Below are 19,612 nucleotides of genomic sequence, written 5' to 3'. Positions count from 1 at the left end.
ATTACCAATCTTTCACTTAAAAGAAAAGAAAAATGGTTAAAAAATCTACAGTATAGATGAGAGACCTACTATGTGAGTTGAATCGATCACCATCTTATCTACTTTGTCTAACTTTCTCAACCACATAAGTTGTGCAACTTTTCATTCCTTCTCTTTGTTTTTGTTTTTGTTTTTCAATATCCACTATAGTATAATTAGGAAACTGACATGATATATGGGATTTGGATCTAGGGATGACAATGAGACGGTTTTTGGGATACCCCTTCTTTAAAGTGATGAATTTGAGATAAAGATGAATTTGAAATGAGTTTGATAAAAAAATTTTAAAACATAAGTTTTGTCTTGCATGTCCCAATTATTATACATAATATTAAATAAAAAGTTATTTTATTTTATTTTATTTTATTTTCATTTTCACCTCTTTTTAGCATATAAAAATAAATTCTTATACTTTTCATATAAATAAATAATCAAAAGTTCTAATATTTATTTTTTTATAAATTATATTTATTTTTAATATAATTAAAATTTTCAAAATAAAAAAAATCAAGTGGGGCAGATATGAAAATTTCCTAATATTACCTTGTCCAGTTTATTTTTTACTTTTTATTTTTAATTTTTGCGTGTTTATTTTATTTTATTTTATTTTATTTTTAGGTATGGATCGGATGAGAATGGGTATAAATAAACTGGACAAGATTTGGATAAAGTTGCCATCCCAATTTGAAACGTTGGAGACTAACCTTTGGAAGTTTTGGCCCAAAATTTTCAGTCATGAATTAAAAGCCCAATCAGGGAATTATTAATAAGCCCAGACAAAAAATAAAAAACATAAAATAGTTATTCTTCGTACTTTACAAAGCTAACAAAATCTTGGGTTGGGGTATTACATGGAAGGACATATCCTTGCATTCACAAGCACTTGGAAAATCAATTCTATATTTCTGGGTGAAAAGCCATAGCTACTGATTAAAACATCCTTGTCAATACTCTTTCCCGCATGTATATGCTTCATAATTATTCCTTCTACTTCCAATCCCTTATCTAGAGGGGAGTCGTTCGACACTCAAAGAAAATTAACTTAAGTCTTGTTTTTTTTTTTTTAACTTTTTGCTAAGATTTTAAATTGTTCATTTTTTTTTTATTAATCTGCTACTTATTTTTAATTTTTTTCATTAAATAGAAAAAATCAAAATATTTAATTTTTTTAATATTAAGAATAACATTTAATTCAGTTTAGTAACAATAATGCCCATTTGGTTTCAATTCAATTTAATAATAAAAACCAATAATTATTTTTTAAAATGTTATATTTTGGCCCAAACCAAAAAGTCTATCAAACATTATGATCCGAAAAGCTGAAAAATACTATTATAATAGACCTATTTAAATTACATTATTGTAATCTATGTCAAGTCATATTATTCTATCTCGAGGAGATGAATGTATATAGCTATTGATATAACCTTCTCATAGCATTACTAAGTAGCTCAATTATAAACTATATAGATGTGGTATGCTACTCTATAATAAACTTAAGTTGGTAATATAACTAATAGATATTATATATTATAGATATGTATGTAATTTTTGGTTGAATTTAGTTTATTGTCAATTTCTTTAAATGGAAAATCATAAATTGGGTTCATAAAATTTTAAAAGTAGAAGATTGTTTGGATCTTTGAATCAACTCTCTTTCATTTACACATACACTGAGTTTGGGAAGAAGATGCCATTTACACATACAATGAATTTGGGAGGAAGATGTTAGTGCCTCTAAGTCGAGTCAAATTAAGAATATGTTATACGATCTCAACTTCATTGAAAATACATAGAGTTCTTTATTGAAGAATACACAAAAATTAAGAATATTTTTGTATAGCTAGAGAATATATGCATGTGCCTCTAAGTCGAGTCAAATTAAAAATATGTTGTACGATCTCAACTTTATTGAAAATACATAGAATTCTTCGTTGAAGAATACTCAAAAATTAAGAATATTTTTGTACATGTATGTGTAGACCCCCATTTTGGGGTAGGTTTTCTACAGCTTGTTCTTACCAGGTGGAGGGCTCTCAAGGAGCCACGTGTTGTCTTTGGACTGGCTGTCAGTGAATCTCAATAGTGGGTTGAGGAAGCAATGAAGAATGGACACTGTTATGGAATCTTTTGGCCGTTAGAGAGGAGGTGTTTTTGGCAAGCTTGCTGGGTGGTTTTTGGGGAGAGATATTTTCTTGGAGAGCAAGCTGCCAGCAGGCGGGGGGGATATTCTGGTTTTGGTTACAGAGAGAGAGGGTGGTGCTTTTGCTGCCGTTTTTGGGGGAGCTTAGGAGAGAAGGAAGCAGAGGTTACAGAGAAAAAAAACGGGGGGAGAGAGAGAGGAAGCTGGGGGCCGGGAAGACATCTAGTGCATTTTCAGGTAAGCTCACGGTGAACCATACATTTTTTTGATTCTGGGTATCATTTCACTGGATGTCTTCGATGATTTATTTGTCGGTTTTCCACCTGTGTTGCTGATTCTTCCTCTGTTTCTTTGATTTGACTCGAAAAATTGGTGAACTTCTTGTTATCTTATTAACTGTGAGGTGTTTAGAGTTATTGTTTTCACTTCTGCTTTGGATCTGCTTGAGATTTTCCCACCCACTTCCTGCTCATTGATCATCATGAAATGAAGCTATATTTACAACATGTTTTTTTCTCTCTTATATAAATGCTCTGTTTTTCTTCACCCTCCCCTCTGTTTCTGGTAAATTTTTCGAAAGTTGGGTATCATGTTTGGTCTGGTTGTCTTGATCGGAGTGTTTCTGAGAGAGCTCAGATGAAGAGGATGATGGTCATTGGTATATGAACTGTAGCAGCATCTGACCTATCAGACGCAGTCATCCACCGGGCTATGTGTCTGCTTCAAAAAGGATTCAGCAATCATGATACGGCCTACTGGGCATGCAGCTTTATGCATGATCTTGTTAGAGCATGCAAGGATCATTATGGAAAACAGTGTTGGGGAATCGGTCTGAGACTTGGATTTCAGAGCTGTTTCTTTTTCCCCAAGTTTCAAGAATTTGTCTATTGACCATATAGTTCCAGCTTGTAAAATGACTCTGGCAAGGCCGCTCCGGTCCGTCATATTCCGTGTTCGTCAAACAGCAGAGAGGTCAGATCGTCGGTCCGATCAAGTCCGCGTTATGGCTGTCTCAAGAACTAAACCAGTCTCTCACATCTGGCAAGTCCACGACGTTGGTCACCGTTGTTTTGGCGAAAGCTACGTTCAGGAGATGAATGAAAGAGCACCACAGCTTCCAAAAGACATTGAATGGTATTTTATTGAGCATTTGCGGAGCAATAAGATGAAACAGCTCCTGGCTACAGTCCTCAATCTGGCCATGGTTGAAGGTGTAAATAATGAGAAGAAAGCATTTGAAGGTTTTGGTTCAAGTGAATAATAGTGGAGAGTTGTCCAGATGTGGTAGGTGACGCCATCATTGGGTAGAGATACCAGGAAATCTCAGGAACAGTTCTGGACATTGAGATGAAATGGGCGCGCCTATGCATGGCCGTGCATGGCTAGACATACCTTCACAAACTTTTCCATCCAAAATCCATTCCATCAAATTTGAGTACCAGGCCAAACCATTCTCGCCTAGGACGTCATGACCAGCTTACCGTCTTCTAAACATTCATACCCATCAAAGCCATCGGCATACCCATTCTTTTTTTACTCATTCCCCATGCTATACTCTCCACAAGTCACTCTACTGATCACACCCATACCCAATACACCTATCATACCCATTAACATGCTCGCCACCACCTGTTCGTTCCTCATCTCCATACCCGCTAGTCCCTCCTCATGCCCCTTCCTCAGCTTATAACCCATCATATTCCCTCCCAGATCGTCATTCTCATTTCTCCCACTAGCATGCTCTTCAGATAATGACCATCAATCAACCTAAAATAACCCCGGAGTGACCTCACCCATTCACGTACCTTCATTCCACATGATCAATAATAAAAGTAGTGTCTCACCTCGGCATCAATAATACAACACACATAATGTCTGAATTCCTTAGCCTACTGCTCACGCACACAGGCACAGATGCTGCGTTCCGAAGCTTGAAGAAGAATTGTTGATCGACATGAGCATGTTTCTCGCGTCTGAGAAGGAAACTGGGTCTTTTTTTTTCACACCTGTAACCAGTCATTTGGGCATCATCAATCCAGCAAGTATCAACGACATCACCCGCCTGGGCATTCTTGATCTCTTTCATGGAGTGTATCTTGCTCTTGGTCAGCGGCTAAACAGCTTCAATCAATTGCAGACAACTCGATTCCCCTCATGAATGGACTTGCAGTCCCTGTTTTTGCCTTGAGTTATGCGTTTATGTTTGTACTATGGGCTCGGGTTGCTGCCATTCCTTACCAGTACAGGGCCAAGATGAAGAACGAGGCGGAGTAGGAGATTACCCTTTTGAGGCAGTATGGTCAGGTTTAGAACATGTATGGTGTGCTCAACTCCTTGAAAACACGGGTTGATTGAGAAATCCATGATTATTCAGATTTTGAAGCAGGAGATAGAGAGAGGGAAGAGATCAGCTGGAGAATGAGGGTCTTTTGAGCGAGGAAGAAGAGATAGAAAGGGAAGGAGGTTGCTTGAGAGGCGAAGATTTAGAGGGAGCTTTTCAGAGAGTGATGAAAAATGGAAAAACTGAGAAGGAGGGGAGAGCAAGGAGAAGAGAACTAGCTGAGAAAGAAAATTTCTGGTGTTCTGGATCATGTTGATGGCCGTTTCCAGTAACTTCGTCTACAATGAGATGGATTCTGCTAACAAGGAAAGAAAGGAGGAAGTGCCTATGAGCATGTGTGATCAGTGAGAGAGAGAGTGTTGCAAGATCAATTCAGCGTTAGTGTTAACCATGTTCACGCCCTCGCCATTCTCATCTCCACCTCTCATTATTACAAAAACCCATCTGCCATTGACCAAGAAATTTTTGCTGAGTACATGATGAGAACAACTTTTAAGCGGCCTTTGCTGAGTGGGGTAGCCGATGCACAAAAAGCGACTAATTCAGAGAGGTACAGATTTGAGAAACAACATGGGTGGACTATAAAGACAATGGGTAGGGAGGCCTAGCACTCAAGGCTGCTGATATTCTTGCAAAGGATGGAATCAGTACTGAGATTATGAATCTGCATTCAATTAAACCCCCAGTATTCACTTCCACCACTTGCCCATCCAATTCCCACGTGTCCCACACTCCTCTTTTCTCATGCACACTTTCAAAAATGGATTTCCAAAAAAATCTCGTTTTTACTTGATTTTAATTCTTCATTTCTCCTTCTTTCTTGATCTTAAATAAATCCAATTTTAACAAATCAACTCTTGCCATTTTCCTCAGGGGCGTGCCTTTTTCATTTTGCTAATTTATTTCCTATTATTGTTACTATTATTATTTTTATTTTCATTTTCATTTCTATTTTTATTTTATTTCATTTATTTTATCTTTTATTATTATTATTATTTTTCTTTATTTATTTATTTTTATTTTATTTTCATTTTATTTTTACTTTCTTTCATTGATTTTAAATATTTTCCGCTCCTTAATAAACTAGGTTGCCATATTTCTCCCCGATAGTCACCTTTCATAAATTCTCCTCGATCTTTAATAATTTTTCGATTTTCACATTTTTAATAAGCATGAATAATCTTATAATTTCAAATAATGAAATTTATAGTTAATCTATGCTAAGATAAATCCGGCCTTGGTGGGGGGCCCCACATACATGATTTTATGATTGATTGATTAATCTGATTGCTTTACATAATTGATTTACTTTGTTCCATGATATGCACATAATCATCCTATGTTTGTTCACTAACCTTTGCTTCCCATGAAATAAATCAGTTCCTCACTTAGGTATGTTCTTGGCCTCTCGTATTCATTTGAGTATTTTGTTTTGATTTTCATTCGGTATCCATTGATTTACTTATCAATTATCATACTTGCTTCATTTTATTAGTAGGAACCCGTTTTTAGGGACTTAGTGGGGTGCTACGGTCTTTATCGTACATTCCTGATAAGTAACCTGACCCTCGAACCCATTTTTGGTTTTCACAGACTACCTTTTCCAAATAATGAGTCACACTTAGAGTTTTTCTTTCTTATTTTGTTTACCCTTTAAAAATAAAACAAAAATAAATAGCGACTCCAAGTCATTTTCTAAAAAAATAATAATAAATAATAATAAATCATTTTTTCAAAATAGAAAAACGAGTCACGCCATTCGAGTGGAAGCGCATGAGCCGAAATGCAGGGTTCACAATATGTCAGTGCCTCAAATTAAGAATATGTTGTACGATCTCAACTTCATTGAAAATACATAGAGTTCTTTATCAAAGAATACACAAAAATTAAGAATATTTTTGTACGGAAAATGTGAACCCCTCTTTATTGATTCTAAATGTTTTCAAAATTGGATCGACAAAATTAACACCTTCTGTAGCCCTAAAAGCTGTACAACCCAAATACATTTATTTTGATGGGCCACATTATAAGTAACTAATTTCTATGCCAAGCTCATATGTAATCTATGGGAGGAAATGTTTGTATAAGTTTTCAATGTGGGATGGGTATATGTAGAAAAGAGGAGTATGAGAAATCAAACCTAAAAGGCAGCAATAAACAAAGAGATTGGCATCACTAGACCAACGGTAAGCTTTATGAAAATTTTTACGAAAAATAAGTAATGTTTATTTTTATAAATATTTAAGTGCATATTTATTTTTATAATGATAAGTATTAAATAATATAAATTAAATAATAGAATAATTTTTAAAATTATGATATATTTACCAAGTGAAAGAAAAAAAATCTTAAAATGAATAAATTGTTTTAGAATAATTCTTCAACTTTGTTTTCATTTCCCCAAATAAAAGATTATTTGGAAATATAAAGTATTTTAAAATAATTTTAGTATAACTTATTTTGCTTTATACACTCCCATGTCACTGAATTTTATGATTGGTGGGCTGGGTATCAAATGCTGTTTGGTACAACCATCATCATCATCAGTCTCTTTTAATTACTTCCATGACTTTGGGTATCAAATTCTTTGATGAAATGGACTTCTTTCCTAATTTTTTTCTTTTATTTTATCAATCCGAATAGAGTGCCTCCACGTAGCATAAAAATGGCCAAGTCCAACCAAGTCTTTGGACGTACGAATCATGGGAAACTTCTTTACCTTCTGATATTGCTCCCCCTTCACTCTCAACACAACTCTCATCTCTCACACCCAACACTGATGGATCTCCTGCAAGCCAAGCATCACTAGTGTTTGATCTCGTCCGATCTTTGGTGGGAAAACTCTGATTTGGGAGCTTTGATCTCTGGTCTCAACAAAACTCTCATCATCCACAAGCTCATCTGCATTCATGGTATTGATATTGGCGCCCTTTTACCCTTTCTGTCATTCTGTTTTTTCATATTGAGTTTCTGCTAAAATGCTGAACTTAGATGGGGATGATGCAGAAGCATGTTCTTCTATAGTTAATCAACATGTCTGGATGAAAATTTTACTAGTTTTACAGGGAAAAGATGTTTAGTAGTTGTAGATTTGGCTGTGAAGATGATTTTTGGTTCATTTGTTGACAATTTGAATCCCGAATACAATGAATGTTGCATTTGAGTCATATTGGTTTGAAAAGAAAAAAAGAATCCCACTATTAATGTCTCGGTCTGATATGGCAGAGAAAGACTCACGCAACCCTACATCACTGGAAACTAGACATTTATGGAATCAACATTCAAAACAGAGGAGAAAGGCTTGGGAGTTGAAGTAGTCGAGCAGGCTACAATGATGGGATATGAAATGATACCTGATTTAGAATATGTTTGGTACTAATTCTAGAAAGTATTTTTGGTTTTTCTAATACTTAAAAATGTTTATTTTACAAGTATTAGAAAGAATAAAGATATTTTCTAAAATCATTGTCAAATATATTTTTAATGTGTTATGAAATGATATTATAACGATAATTTGAAAATATAATAATAAAAAGAAAAATCAAACAATAAATAGAACAATGAGCAAAAGTGCTTATATGGTAAAACCCTTTTTACGAGGAAACCCACATGAGATGAGACCGAAAAGCCTCTCGCTTATTTCGATGTGGGATGACTTGAATGTTAACATGATAGGCTTTGTGGGAAATATCTTCTTATATTTCTCAACAGTAAGTGGCAGAGGCATCCCTTATCTTATTTGTCAGACAAGGAAAATTTAATGCAATGTTGGTCGGACCTTTGTCAATTCCATTGACATTGCAGTGGACGCCCGCATGGTTTTCATGACAAGGGACATTTCTATGTTTACAGGCTCCTAGATGAAGAAGAAGAAGAAAAAGAAGAAAAAGAAGGGGGACGGGTGATTCAATGGGTCAAATTCTCTCCATTATTATTCGCTGGTTGTGGGGTGAAAAAGATGATAAAAAGAAGCCAAGTGAAAAACTACCCCTGATTTCTCCACCGAAATTGGGCTCAGACACCAACTCTTCAAGCTCAAGGCCTGCGTTGCAACCAAATCCAATTACTTCTCCACCGAGCTTAGGATCATGTAGGGACTACACATTGCAGACAAATCTACGGACTCATCCTACGCCTCCACTGAGCTCTAGCTCTAACTCTAGCTCTAGCCCATTCACCCACTCCAAAACAAGTGGTGCATCACGTCTTCAGCCAACACTACAGACTCATCATCAACTCAACTCGAGCTCATGTGGCCTCTCTATCGCCACTGTATCATCCCCTGTCCAGCCAAAACTAGAGACTCACCAACAACTGAGTTCTAGCTCATGCAGCCAATCCAGCACAACCCATTTTTACCCAAAACCAGTGCAGACTCATCAGCCACTCAACTTGAGCTCATGTGGCCTCTCCAGCACGACTGTATCATCCCCTGTCCAGCCAAAACTAGAGACTCAACAACAGCTAAGTTCTAGCTCATGCAACCAATCCAGCACAACCCATTTTTACCCAAAACCAGTGCAGACTCCTCAGCCACTCAGCTCCAACTCGTGTGGCCTATCCAGGCCAAGTGGTACTTCTCATGCTCAGCCAAAGATACAGACTCATCCTTCACTACTCTCTAGCTCCTGCAGCCACTCTAGCGTGAGTGGTGCATCCCATTTCCAGCCAAATCCAGTGACTCTTCCACTGAGCTCTGTCCCAAGCAGCAACTCAGGCATCAATGGTGCATCGCAGCGAAACTCTCTGGGTTTTCCACTGAGCTTGGACCCACGCAGCAATTCCAGGTCTGATGATGCATTGGATCTGTTAATTCCTGCAAAATTTAAAAACCAAGTTGTAGGTGATGAGAAGCAAGTTTCTGCACGGCTCCACCATTACAACATAATTGAAGAAAACGAAGAACGAACCAGAGTGGTAGGAAAAAATTGGTGGGACTGTAGCAGCTGTGAAGAAGACCTAGAGGAAGGAAAGCTTAGAGTAAGATGGATAAAGCACTACAGCAGTGAGTACAAAATATTGCTGGTGGGTGAAGGGGACTTCTCATTCTCTGCGTCTTTGGCTGTGGCTTTTGCTTCTGCTACAAATATAACCGCTACTTCTCTTGATTCTATAGGTAACAAACAAGAAATCCTGAATTATAAGTTGGTAATCTTCTTTGAGTGTTTCTCATGAATGCCATGATTTTGATTGATTTGGGTATTTTCTCATTCTAGTCCTGAGTAAACCTTGATTAGCATGTGCCCCAGCACCCATTTGGGGTTTGTCTTATGACCTTAACTGATGACTATCAGCTGCAATTTTCAGAGTTTTTGAGCACAAACTATAGGCATGCCTTGCCCAACATCGATAAACTCCGGAGCTTGGGTGCTAAGGTCATGCATGATGTTGATGCCACCAAAATGGCAAACGTTTTCCCATTCAAATGCATGCGTTTTGATCGAGTTGTTTACAACTTCCCACTCGCTGGATTTTTTCCCGATGAACCCAGGGAGGATGAGATCTGGTTGGTAGATTCTTTCTTTGAAAAGCTCCTATGAATTGAATTTATGTATAGCCTGCATTCCCAATTCTTACATGAAAATTTTCCTTCTATATCATTGTTAATTCTTGCAGGCGACATCGGATGCTGGTACAACAGTTTTTAGAAAATGCGAAGAAGTTGATTCACATAGATGGAGAAATCCACATTACTCACAAAAGCAATGGCTTCTTTTATGAGTGGAATTTGGAATTTCTAGCCTCAAGAGTTGGGCTAAGACTTATAGAAGAAGTGCCCTTCAATTTTAGGGACTACCCAGGGTACCGCACCAAGTATGGCTTTGGGGGTGACAGTAACTTCAACTGCAGTCCTAGCAAAACTTACAAATTTGGGCATAAAAAAACGACTGAGAAGCCTAGCTACAGATTTATGAAATGATCCAAGTGGGAGGAGTTTGAAACTTTGTTTTTGTAATTAATACAATGAACGTTGGTGTGGAATGAACATGTGTGGGTGTGATCTATAGATGTAATCTTTTAAGATGCAAAGGTTTTTATGTAGAAAAGGAAAAAGGGTGAATTCTGGTGATGGCAGGGCAACTCTCTTATGATGCTTACTATCCTAAGCATCATAGTGCTAGCTGTCACAAGATTCTTTTTTTGTGTGATGTTGTGAAGATCGACCTAGCAAGCCCACACCGAAGCAACCGACACACGAAGTATACAAGCAGCTCAACTTGTATAATTCCGTGCCCAACACAAAAAAAATCAAAGCTTCTTAGTTGGCAGTGTTTCTACTTGAATTGTTTTTAGTACAAATGTTTTCTTTGAAAGTGTTTGTAAAAGAATAATTCATCACGTATTTATCTAAATAACACTACAACTAATTTTTCAATACTACAAAGTGATTTTTCAGATTTCTAAAAATGTTTCCTAAATTTTGTTAAACACTTTATTATTATTATTATTTTTAAAAAAATACTTTTTAAATTATAAACATTTTTTAGAATAATTGTTAAACGAACTCTAAGTGTCTGTTTGATAGTGATTTTATAAAGTATTTTTTTATCTCTTCTAACACTTGAAAAATAAAAAAATTTAAGTACTATAAATATTACAATCGCTTCTTAGAATTACTATAAAACGAGTTTTAAGTCCATGGAAACATTTTATCTTTTACCTGTACAACATGGTATTAATAGGCAGCCAAAAAATCTCAATAACTACCCATGTATTAGAGATCCAACCCAAGCTCTTTCACCTATCTTAGTAGTTTCTTAAGGCTTGCAACTTCTCTTGAGGTGCTATCAGGTGTCCCAAACACTTTGTCCTTGTTTCAGATGATGTATTTATGCATTTCTACAACACAACTAGGGATAGCAATAGGGCGGGTTCGGGACGGATCGCTTTCATCCCAACCCACCCGTCTCATTTATTCAAAATAATTCACATATTTGTCCCATTAAAAATAAATAAATGGAGTGGGGTGGGACGGGACGAGTATACAAATTTTCCATACTCACCTTATCTCATCCTGTTTAACTTTTTTTAAAAATAAATAATTAAAATATTATAGTTTTGTATAACTTATTTTATTGAAAAACATTTTATTACCATTATTATTATATATATTAAAATAAAAAATTAAAATTAAATTAAATTAATTTTATATATGATTAAGGTGGGGCTGGATGGGGTGAGACGAACTCACCTTGAACCCGTCTTGGATTTTAAAAAAAAATCTTAAGCCCTTAAATTTTAAACTTATCTCATTAAAGGCGGGTACTTAAAAAACTCACCCCATTGTTGTTCCTAGACGCAACCCTATATTCATAGATTAGGAGTGGCTATATCTCCCGGATGTTACTCGCTAGACTTTGTCTTGTGCCTAAACCAACAAACCTCGTGTCTCTGCATGTTTCCCTTCCTTGAACCTGTGTGTTTTAGCCAACCAACCCAGATGTCTTGTACTCGTATGCCCAAGTACGCCTTACTAAGTTCATTGTTGCTAGAATTAGAGTCTTTCACCACATTTTGGAGGGTCGCATGATCTCGGTCACACCCATGGCTCATGTATGTAGCATTGTTCACATGTAGCCCATGTTATCAAATAACCGACGTTCACCACCCACGTTCCACTGCCCTGAAGTGGTCCAACACTTGGCCACATCCTTCATCATGTAGCTGCTGTTAAGGAGCACGTTTCTTTCAATTGCTCATCGTGTGGCAAATCAGAGAAATGTGGCTTTGATGGGAAGCCACGTTTTCTTTGTATTTTAAATATCGGTCTTGGTCCCAAGCTTCTCTCTCATGCTGCTGAAAATCTTCAGAAACTACACCATCCATAGGGAGAGATAAGAGTTTTGGAAACCAAAGACTTGCAACCCAACAATGGCTGGAGGTAAGTATGACATAAGTTACATATGAATGAATTGTTTATATGCATTATGAATTGCCAACATTTGGTATCAGAGCTATGCAATCTTACCTTTGCCTTGGTATTAGTAGCTTGTATAATTGTTTTTTTTTTTTTTTTTTTCTGGAAATAAGAACAAATAAATCTGGAAACTTCTGGTTGGGGTGTCAAGGTGGGTGGATGGTTTGTGCGGGTAAGGCTTAATGTGGATAAATGTTGGCCTGCCCATTCCAAGTTAGGAGATGAGTCTCGACATCCGGGCGAAGGCCTGGGTGGCGTGGCTCCTAGAGTGGAGGAGCCTACGTGTGGCTGGTTTCACACAGCTGCATCCACCTCCCGTGCTCGTCAGAGGATGACAGAGATGTCGTTTTGGCGTCATAGTCTGTTGGGAACGACATTCAAGCACCACTACAATCGCCATTCAAGCATTGTTTAGCGCCGGTACAGGTGCCCGTTTTGAGCTCATTCAGGTGCTGTTCAAGCGCTGCTGCAGGCGCCTATTTCGAGCGCCATTCAGGCGCTTATTTTGAGCGCCATTCAGGCGCTATTCAAGCGCCGATGCAGGTGCCTGTTTCGAGTGCCATTCAGGCACCACTGCAAGCGTCATTCAGGAGCTATTCAAGCGTCGTTGCAGGCACCATTTTCAGCCTTTCTAGAAGTGCCATTTGAGGTGTTGTTTTGGGTTGTAAGGTGCGCCGCTGCCGGCGTCGCTTAAAGATCGGTTCGATGTTGTTTTGGTGCCGCGGATGATGCGGCTGCATGCGACTAAGGGTGGTTATGATGCCAACGTGCTGAATGTTGGAACCCATAAATTAATAAATAAATAAAAAAAAAACTAGAGAGAGATTGGGTTTTACTTTTGGGCCCATTAGGCTTATTACATGTGCAGTGACCCAATAAAATTATTAAAGGTCTTTGTGTATTGGGCCATGGGTTAAATATGATATTTGGGTCGGTTTAGGTTCTAATGGCCCGGTTTGAATTATTTTATTGGATTTGAATTAATTGTTTTTTTATATGAATTTAGGCACCCTTTCATATTATGAAATCCTTTCAAGTTAATTCTAAATTATATGTGATCCTTTATACATGCATATTAAATCATTAATTTTATTGTTTGTATGTATAAAATGTAGCTTAATCTTGTGTTAGATAAATTAAATGTTGTAGCTATTGATGCATGCAAATTTTATCTAAATTGTATAAGATATATTAAAATATATATATCCTATAATCTTAATGTCTAGTGAACAATATAATTTTTTAATAATTAAGGAATAGCCACAGCAACCTTAATTATATAAAAATTATATATTAAGTAAATCTGGATCACATTATGGACATTAATTGTAATTAATTATATGAATATGACGATTTTACCCCACAGGGTTTTCATTATATTTATATAATTAATTAGGATAAAATATTAAAATTAATTTTTCCTAATTTACCCACAGGAGTTAGGAATAATTAATTTAATAGGTTTATCATAAAGATTATAGACAGAAAATATCAAACTATATTCATAATAAATTTCATAATTCAATAAAATAGTTTGATAAAGTATATCATAAAGATAATTAATCTGATTGAATTAAAGATTTAGCCCACAGACAATTTTTAATAAAATTAGATTCAATTTTAAGTATGTTCTACATTGGTAAAGCATGAATTTATATTAAAGCCTCAAATTTTTAATAAGCTTGTAATCCTTTTGTGCAGTTTTACCTAGCATATTTGATATTCGTTGTGAGGTTCCCGAACTTAGAGGAGATAACTTTAAGATATGGAATGAGAGAATTCTTCTTCAATTAGGGTGCATGGACATAGATTATGCTATAAGGAAAGATGAACCGCATAAGATCACTGATACCAGCACACCTGAACAAATTTTATTGTATGAACGCTGGGAGAAATCTAATCGCCTTAGCGTGATGTACATTAAGACAAAAATCAGTGTTGGTATACGTGGTTCAATCGAGCAACATGAAAATGTTCGTGAATTGCTAAAGGCTATTGACGAGCAATTCGTCACTTCAGATAAAGCCTTGACAAGCACCCTAATTATGAAGTTCACATCCTTGAAGCTCACCGCTATAAGAGGTGTGCGTGAACATATCATGGACATGAGGGACATTGTGGCTCAATTAAAGAAACTCAATGTAGAAATGTCTGAATCCTTCTTGGTGCACTTTATCCTTAACACTCTTCCACCTCAGTATGGACCTTTCAAAATCTCTTACAACACACATAAGGATAAGTGGTCTATCAATGAATTGATGACCATGTGTGTTCAAGAGGAAGGAAGGTTAATGATGGAATAAGGAGAAAGTGCCATGCTGGTGACGCAAAGGAAAGGAAAGAAAGGAAAATCTCAAGCCAGTCAGAAAGGGAAGCAACAAATTTCTCCTAAATCTGACATTAAGAAAGACGAAAAGTGTTTTTTCTGTAAAAAGAAAAGACACGTGAAGAAGAAATGTCTGAAATTTCAGAATTGGCTTGAGAATAAAGGTAACCCTACCTCATTTGTTTGTTATGAATCTAATATGGTTAATGTAAACACCAACACATGGTGGATTGATTCTGGATCTACAATCCACATTTCAAATTCCTTGTAGGGTATGCAAAACCTAAGGAAGCCAGTGACAAGTGAACAATTCATCTTATCCGGAAACAAGATGGGCTCGCATGTGGAAGCAATAGGGATATGTTATTTAACTTTATATGGTGGTTTTATTTTGGAATTGCAAAGGACCTTTTATGTACCAAGTTTCTCACGAAACCTGATTTCAGTTTCTAGACTTGTACCGTTTGGATATTTCTTTCATTTTTCAGAAACATCTTTCAGTTTGATTTATAAATCTGAATGTGTTGGGAATGGTATCTTGTCTGATGGTCTTTATTGTATATTCTTACAAAATGATACCGCTCATAATTCATTACATGTCCAAACTGGTATTAAGAGATGTGTTGTAAAAGAGGATTCCTCTACATTGTGGCACCGGAGATTAGGTCATATCTCCATAGATAGAATCAAAAGATTGGTGAATGATGGGGTACTTAGTACTCTAGATTTTACTGACTTTGAGACTTGTGTGGACTGCATTAAGGGAAAGCAGACCAACAAGTCAAAGAGAGGTGCTACTAGGAGTTCTACCACACTAGAGATCATACATACTGATATATGTAGTCTTGACATGGACTCTCATGGTCAGAAATACTTCATCTCTTTCATAGATGATTTCTCACGATACATGTATCTCTACATACTTCATAATAAAAATGAAGCTTTAGATGCCTTTAAAGTCTTCAAGGCAGAAGTAGAGAAACAATATGGTAAACAAATTAAGATCGTGAGATCAGATAGAGGTGGAGAATATTATGATAGATACTTGGAAGATGGACAATCACCTGGGCCATTTGCGAAGTTTCTTCAAGAGCATGGGATTGTTGCCCAATACACCATGCCTGGTTCTCCAGACCAAAATGGTGTAGCAGAAAAAAGAAACCGAACTTTATTGGACATGGTGAGGAGTATGCTTAGCAGCTCAAAACTTCCTAAATTCTTGTAGATTGAAGCACTTAAGACAGCTGTGTATATATTAAACCGAGTTCCAACCAAGGTTGTCTTAAAAACGCCATTTGAGTTATTGAAAGGTTGGAAACCGAGTTTGCGACATATGCGCGTTTGGGGATGCTCGTCTGAAGTGAGAATTTATAATCCACAAGAGAAGAAACTGAACCCAAGGACTATTAGTGGGTATTTCATTGGATATGCTGAAAAGTCCAAGGGGTATAGGTTTTACTGTCCATCTCACAGCACTAGGATTGTGGAATCAAGAAATGCTAAATTTCTTGAATATGACTTGGTCAATGGGAGCGATCAATTTAGAAACATAGTTTCTGATATTGATCATACAGAGTCTCAACCTTCCACTTCAAGCGATAGATTGTTTATTGTTCATAACACCCCTCAAGTACAAACGGGTGTTGAACGAACAATCGATGAAGTTCAACCAGTCATTGAAGTTCTACAAGTTGTTGACAACATTCCAGTAGACCAAGTTGATCAGGATTTGCCTAACACTTCTGAACAACAAGTTGAATCTCATACTTCCTCGGAAGATATTGGTGCAACCTTAAGAAGGTCTGCTCGAACTAAGAGGTCAGCAATTCCTAGTGATTATGTAGTGTATCTACAAGAATCTGACTATAATATAGGAGCCGAAAATGATCCCGAATCATTTTCACAAGCCATGAATTGTAAAGAATCAGAATTATGGTACAATGCCATGAAGGATGAGATGAGTTCCATGAAGTGCAACGATGTTTGGGACCTTATTGAGTTGCCTAATGGTGCAAAAACCATTGGTTGTAAATGGGTTTTTAAGACAAAGAAAGACTCATTAGGCAACATTGAGAGATACAAGGCCAAACTTTTTGCAAAGGGGTTCACTCAGAAAGAAGGAATCGATTACACGGAAACCTTTTCTCCTGTATCTAAGAAAGATTCCTTACGCATTATATTGGCATTAGTAGCCCACTTTGATTTGGAATTGCAACAAATGGATGTGAAAACAACATTTCTTAATGGAGAGCTAGAGGAGGAGGTTTACATGAAATAACCTGAAGGATTCCCCTCTAGTGATGGTGAGCAATTGGTTTGTAAGCTTAAGAAATCCATATACGGTTTAAAACAAGCATCTTGCCAATCATATTTAAAATTCCATAACATAATTTCTTCATTCGGTTTTGTTGAAAATGTTATGGATCAATGCATATACCTTAAGGTCGGTGGGAGTAAAGTTTGTTTTCTTGTTTTATACGTGGATGACATCTTACTTGCAACCAATGATAAGGGTTTACTTCATGAGGTGAAACAATTCCTCTCTAAAAAGATTGACATGAAGGATATGGGTGAGGCATCTTATGTCATTGGCATTAAGATCCATAGAGACAGATTTAAAGGTATCTTAGGTTTGTCTCAAGAAACCTATATCAATAAAGTTTTAGAGAGATTTCGGATGAAGAATTGTTCACCTAGTGTTTCCCCTATAGTGAAGGGTGATAGGTTCAATCTGAACCAATGCCCGAAAAACGATCTTGAGAGGGAACAAATGAAGAACATTCCATATGCTTCTGTAGTCGGAAGTTTGATGTATGCTTAGGTCTGCACAAGGCCTGACATTGCATTTGCTGTTGGAATGTTAGGACGATATCAGAGTAACCCAGGTATAGACCACTGGAAAGCTGCAAAGAAAGTGATGAGATATCTTCAAGGAACCAAAGATTACAAGCTTATGTATAGACGAACAAGCAATTTAGAGGTAGTTGGCTACTCAGATTCAGACTTTGCTGGCTGTGTTGATTCACGTAAATCAACATCTGGATACATTTTTATATTAGCCAGTGGAGCTATATCTTAGAGGAGCATTAAGCAGACCATGACTGCTACTTCTACTATGGAAGCTAAGTTCATATCTTGTTTTGAGGCTACTTCACATGGTGTATGACTTAAGAGTTTCATTTCCGAGCTTAGAGTTATGGATTCAATATCTAGGCCATTGAGTATATATTGCGACAATTCAGCTGTAGTCTTTATGGTAAAGAACAATAAAAGTGGAAGTCAAAGCAAGCACATCGACATTAAGTATCTAGCCATAAGAGAACGTGTTAAAGAAAAGAAAGTGGTTATTGAGCACATTAGCACTGAATTGATGATTGCTGATCCTTTGACTAAGGGCATGCCACCGTTGAAATTCAAGGATCATGTAATGAACATGGGACTTAGTTCTCTTATGTAGTTTTTATTGTACAAACTCTTATTATGATGTTTTCTCATATTGATGTGCACCTTTATTTAATTTTGAGAAAATTCAACTTCATTGGACCAAGAATGAACATAGGGTTTATTCATTAAGCAATATTGCCACATAAAGTAAAATGTTAAGAAATGAATACATTATAATACATGGAAGATAACACTCGTTATATAGAGTACTTATCGCCATGATTCATATATTTGTTACTTAATGCGGAAAAATGATGATCTAAGATAGGACATGAGGTTAAAAGTGTGGACCAAGTGGGAGAATGTTATCAAATAACCGACGTTCACCACCCACGTTCCGCTGCCCTGAAGTAGTCCAACACTTGGCCACGTCCTTCATCATGTAGTTGCTGTTAAGGAGCACGTTTCTTTCAACTGCTCATCGTGTGGCAAATAAGAGAAACGTGGCTTTGATGGGAAGCCACGTTTTCTTTGTATTTTAAATATTGGTCTTGTTCCCAAGCTCCTCTCTCATGCTGCTGAAAATCTTCAGAAACTACACCATCCATAAGGAGAGATAGAGTTTTGGAAACCAAAGACTTGCAACCCAACAATGGCTGGAGGTAAGTATGGCATAAGTTACATATGAATGAATTGTTTATATGCATTATGAATTGCCAACAACCCATGCATCAAGTTGCCTACATTAATCCAATTTGTTGCAGCCATACAACCCACATCTAACATTTGTCATGCTTTGCTCAGGTTTTCTTCATGCAGCTATACCCTGCTTAAACCATTGGGCACTTGGGTGTATGTAAGTTCTAAAGGTGTGGTGCCCTACACTTATCAATGGAGAGGCCTAAAGCACCTTGTGTGAGCTAGTGTCATGCCATAGCCCACACCCTTAGGTTGTCCTAAGTGAGACCACAAGCCCAACCCTCCTCGCCCAAAACGCACGCGCATACCCACACACATGCCAACATTCAACACTAGTTATGCAACGTGTCTTGATAATATTATGTGCTTCTAGTACCACTCACCGCCTATCATACACACACCAACATCCAACACTTACTATCTCAAGTCCATGTGAGTTTGCCACCACGGGGCGCCATTGTCGCACCCCATGCCTCTAGTTAAACAACATGTCTTGACAATGTTGTTTGCACTTGCGCCAAATTATGACCTATGCGTGTCGGAAGTTGAAGCCTCTATGACAAGTATGTTTTCTAAGCCCAGCACCATGCTTGAGTTTCGACATACCTCCACTACATGCCTCAGGCCATGTGGATGCAAGTTGTCTCCACACATGCCCAAGCCATACCTCCCATAGCTAATGTGCTAAAAATAGCCCTCTTAAGGCTCGAACTCCTCCCTTGGCCGACCATTTGTAGCCTTTGATCTTCCTCTATTTAACAG

The 19,612-nt window shown here is 37.1% G+C and overlaps 2 protein-coding genes across 3 annotated transcripts; both read left to right on the top strand.

Annotated features, from left to right (window-relative positions):
- Nucleotides 1-3,095: 3,095 nt before the first annotated feature.
- LOC132253335 (uncharacterized) lies at nucleotides 3,096-4,456 on the top strand. The gene is made up of 2 exons (XM_059735118.1): nucleotides 3,096-3,423; nucleotides 4,293-4,456. Exons 1-2 carry the CDS (start codon nucleotides 3,096-3,098, stop codon nucleotides 4,454-4,456), a joined length of 492 nt encoding a protein of 163 aa, XP_059591101.1.
- A 2,724-nt stretch (nucleotides 4,457-7,180) lies between these two features.
- On the top strand, nucleotides 7,181-10,598 carry LOC104877636 (uncharacterized). Of its 2 annotated transcripts, XM_059735394.1 has the most exons (5): nucleotides 7,187-7,435; nucleotides 8,376-8,751; nucleotides 8,821-9,639; nucleotides 9,831-10,029; nucleotides 10,140-10,598. In XM_059735394.1, exons 2-5 carry the CDS (start codon nucleotides 8,433-8,435, stop codon nucleotides 10,441-10,443), a joined length of 1,641 nt encoding a protein of 546 aa, XP_059591377.1. In that variant the 5' UTR covers nucleotides 7,187-7,435; nucleotides 8,376-8,432; the 3' UTR covers nucleotides 10,444-10,598. The 2 variants fall into 2 exon arrangements, with proteins under 2 accessions (XP_010644667.1, XP_059591377.1); XM_010646365.3 differs by having other exon boundaries at nucleotides 7,181-7,435; nucleotides 8,376-9,639.
- The last annotated feature ends 9,014 nt before the right edge of the window (nucleotides 10,599-19,612 follow it).

Source organism: Vitis vinifera, chromosome 19 (assembly GCF_030704535.1).
Source record: "Vitis vinifera cultivar Pinot Noir 40024 chromosome 19, ASM3070453v1".
NCBI classification, from domain to species: Eukaryota; Viridiplantae; Streptophyta; class Magnoliopsida; order Vitales; family Vitaceae; genus Vitis; species Vitis vinifera.
The sequence above is the reverse complement of the archived record's forward strand: the minus strand, read 5'-3'. Positions and strand labels throughout refer to the sequence as shown.

Coding starts and splice junctions, on each gene's coding strand:
- LOC132253335 (XM_059735118.1), top strand. CDS start 3,096: ATGACTCTGGCAAGGCCGCTCCGGTCCGTCATATTCCGTGTTCGTCAA. Junction 3,424..4,292: donor TGAGAAGAAAGCATTTGAAG/GTTTTGGTTCAA, acceptor GCTCTTGGTCAG/CGGCTAAACAGCTTCAATCA.
- LOC104877636 (XM_010646365.3), top strand. CDS start 8,433: ATGGGTCAAATTCTCTCCATTATTATTCGCTGGTTGTGGGGTGAAAAA. Junction 9,640..9,830: donor TACTTCTCTTGATTCTATAG/GTAACAAACAAG, acceptor TGCAATTTTCAG/AGTTTTTGAGCACAAACTAT. Junction 10,030..10,139: donor CCCAGGGAGGATGAGATCTG/GTTGGTAGATTC, acceptor TAATTCTTGCAG/GCGACATCGGATGCTGGTAC.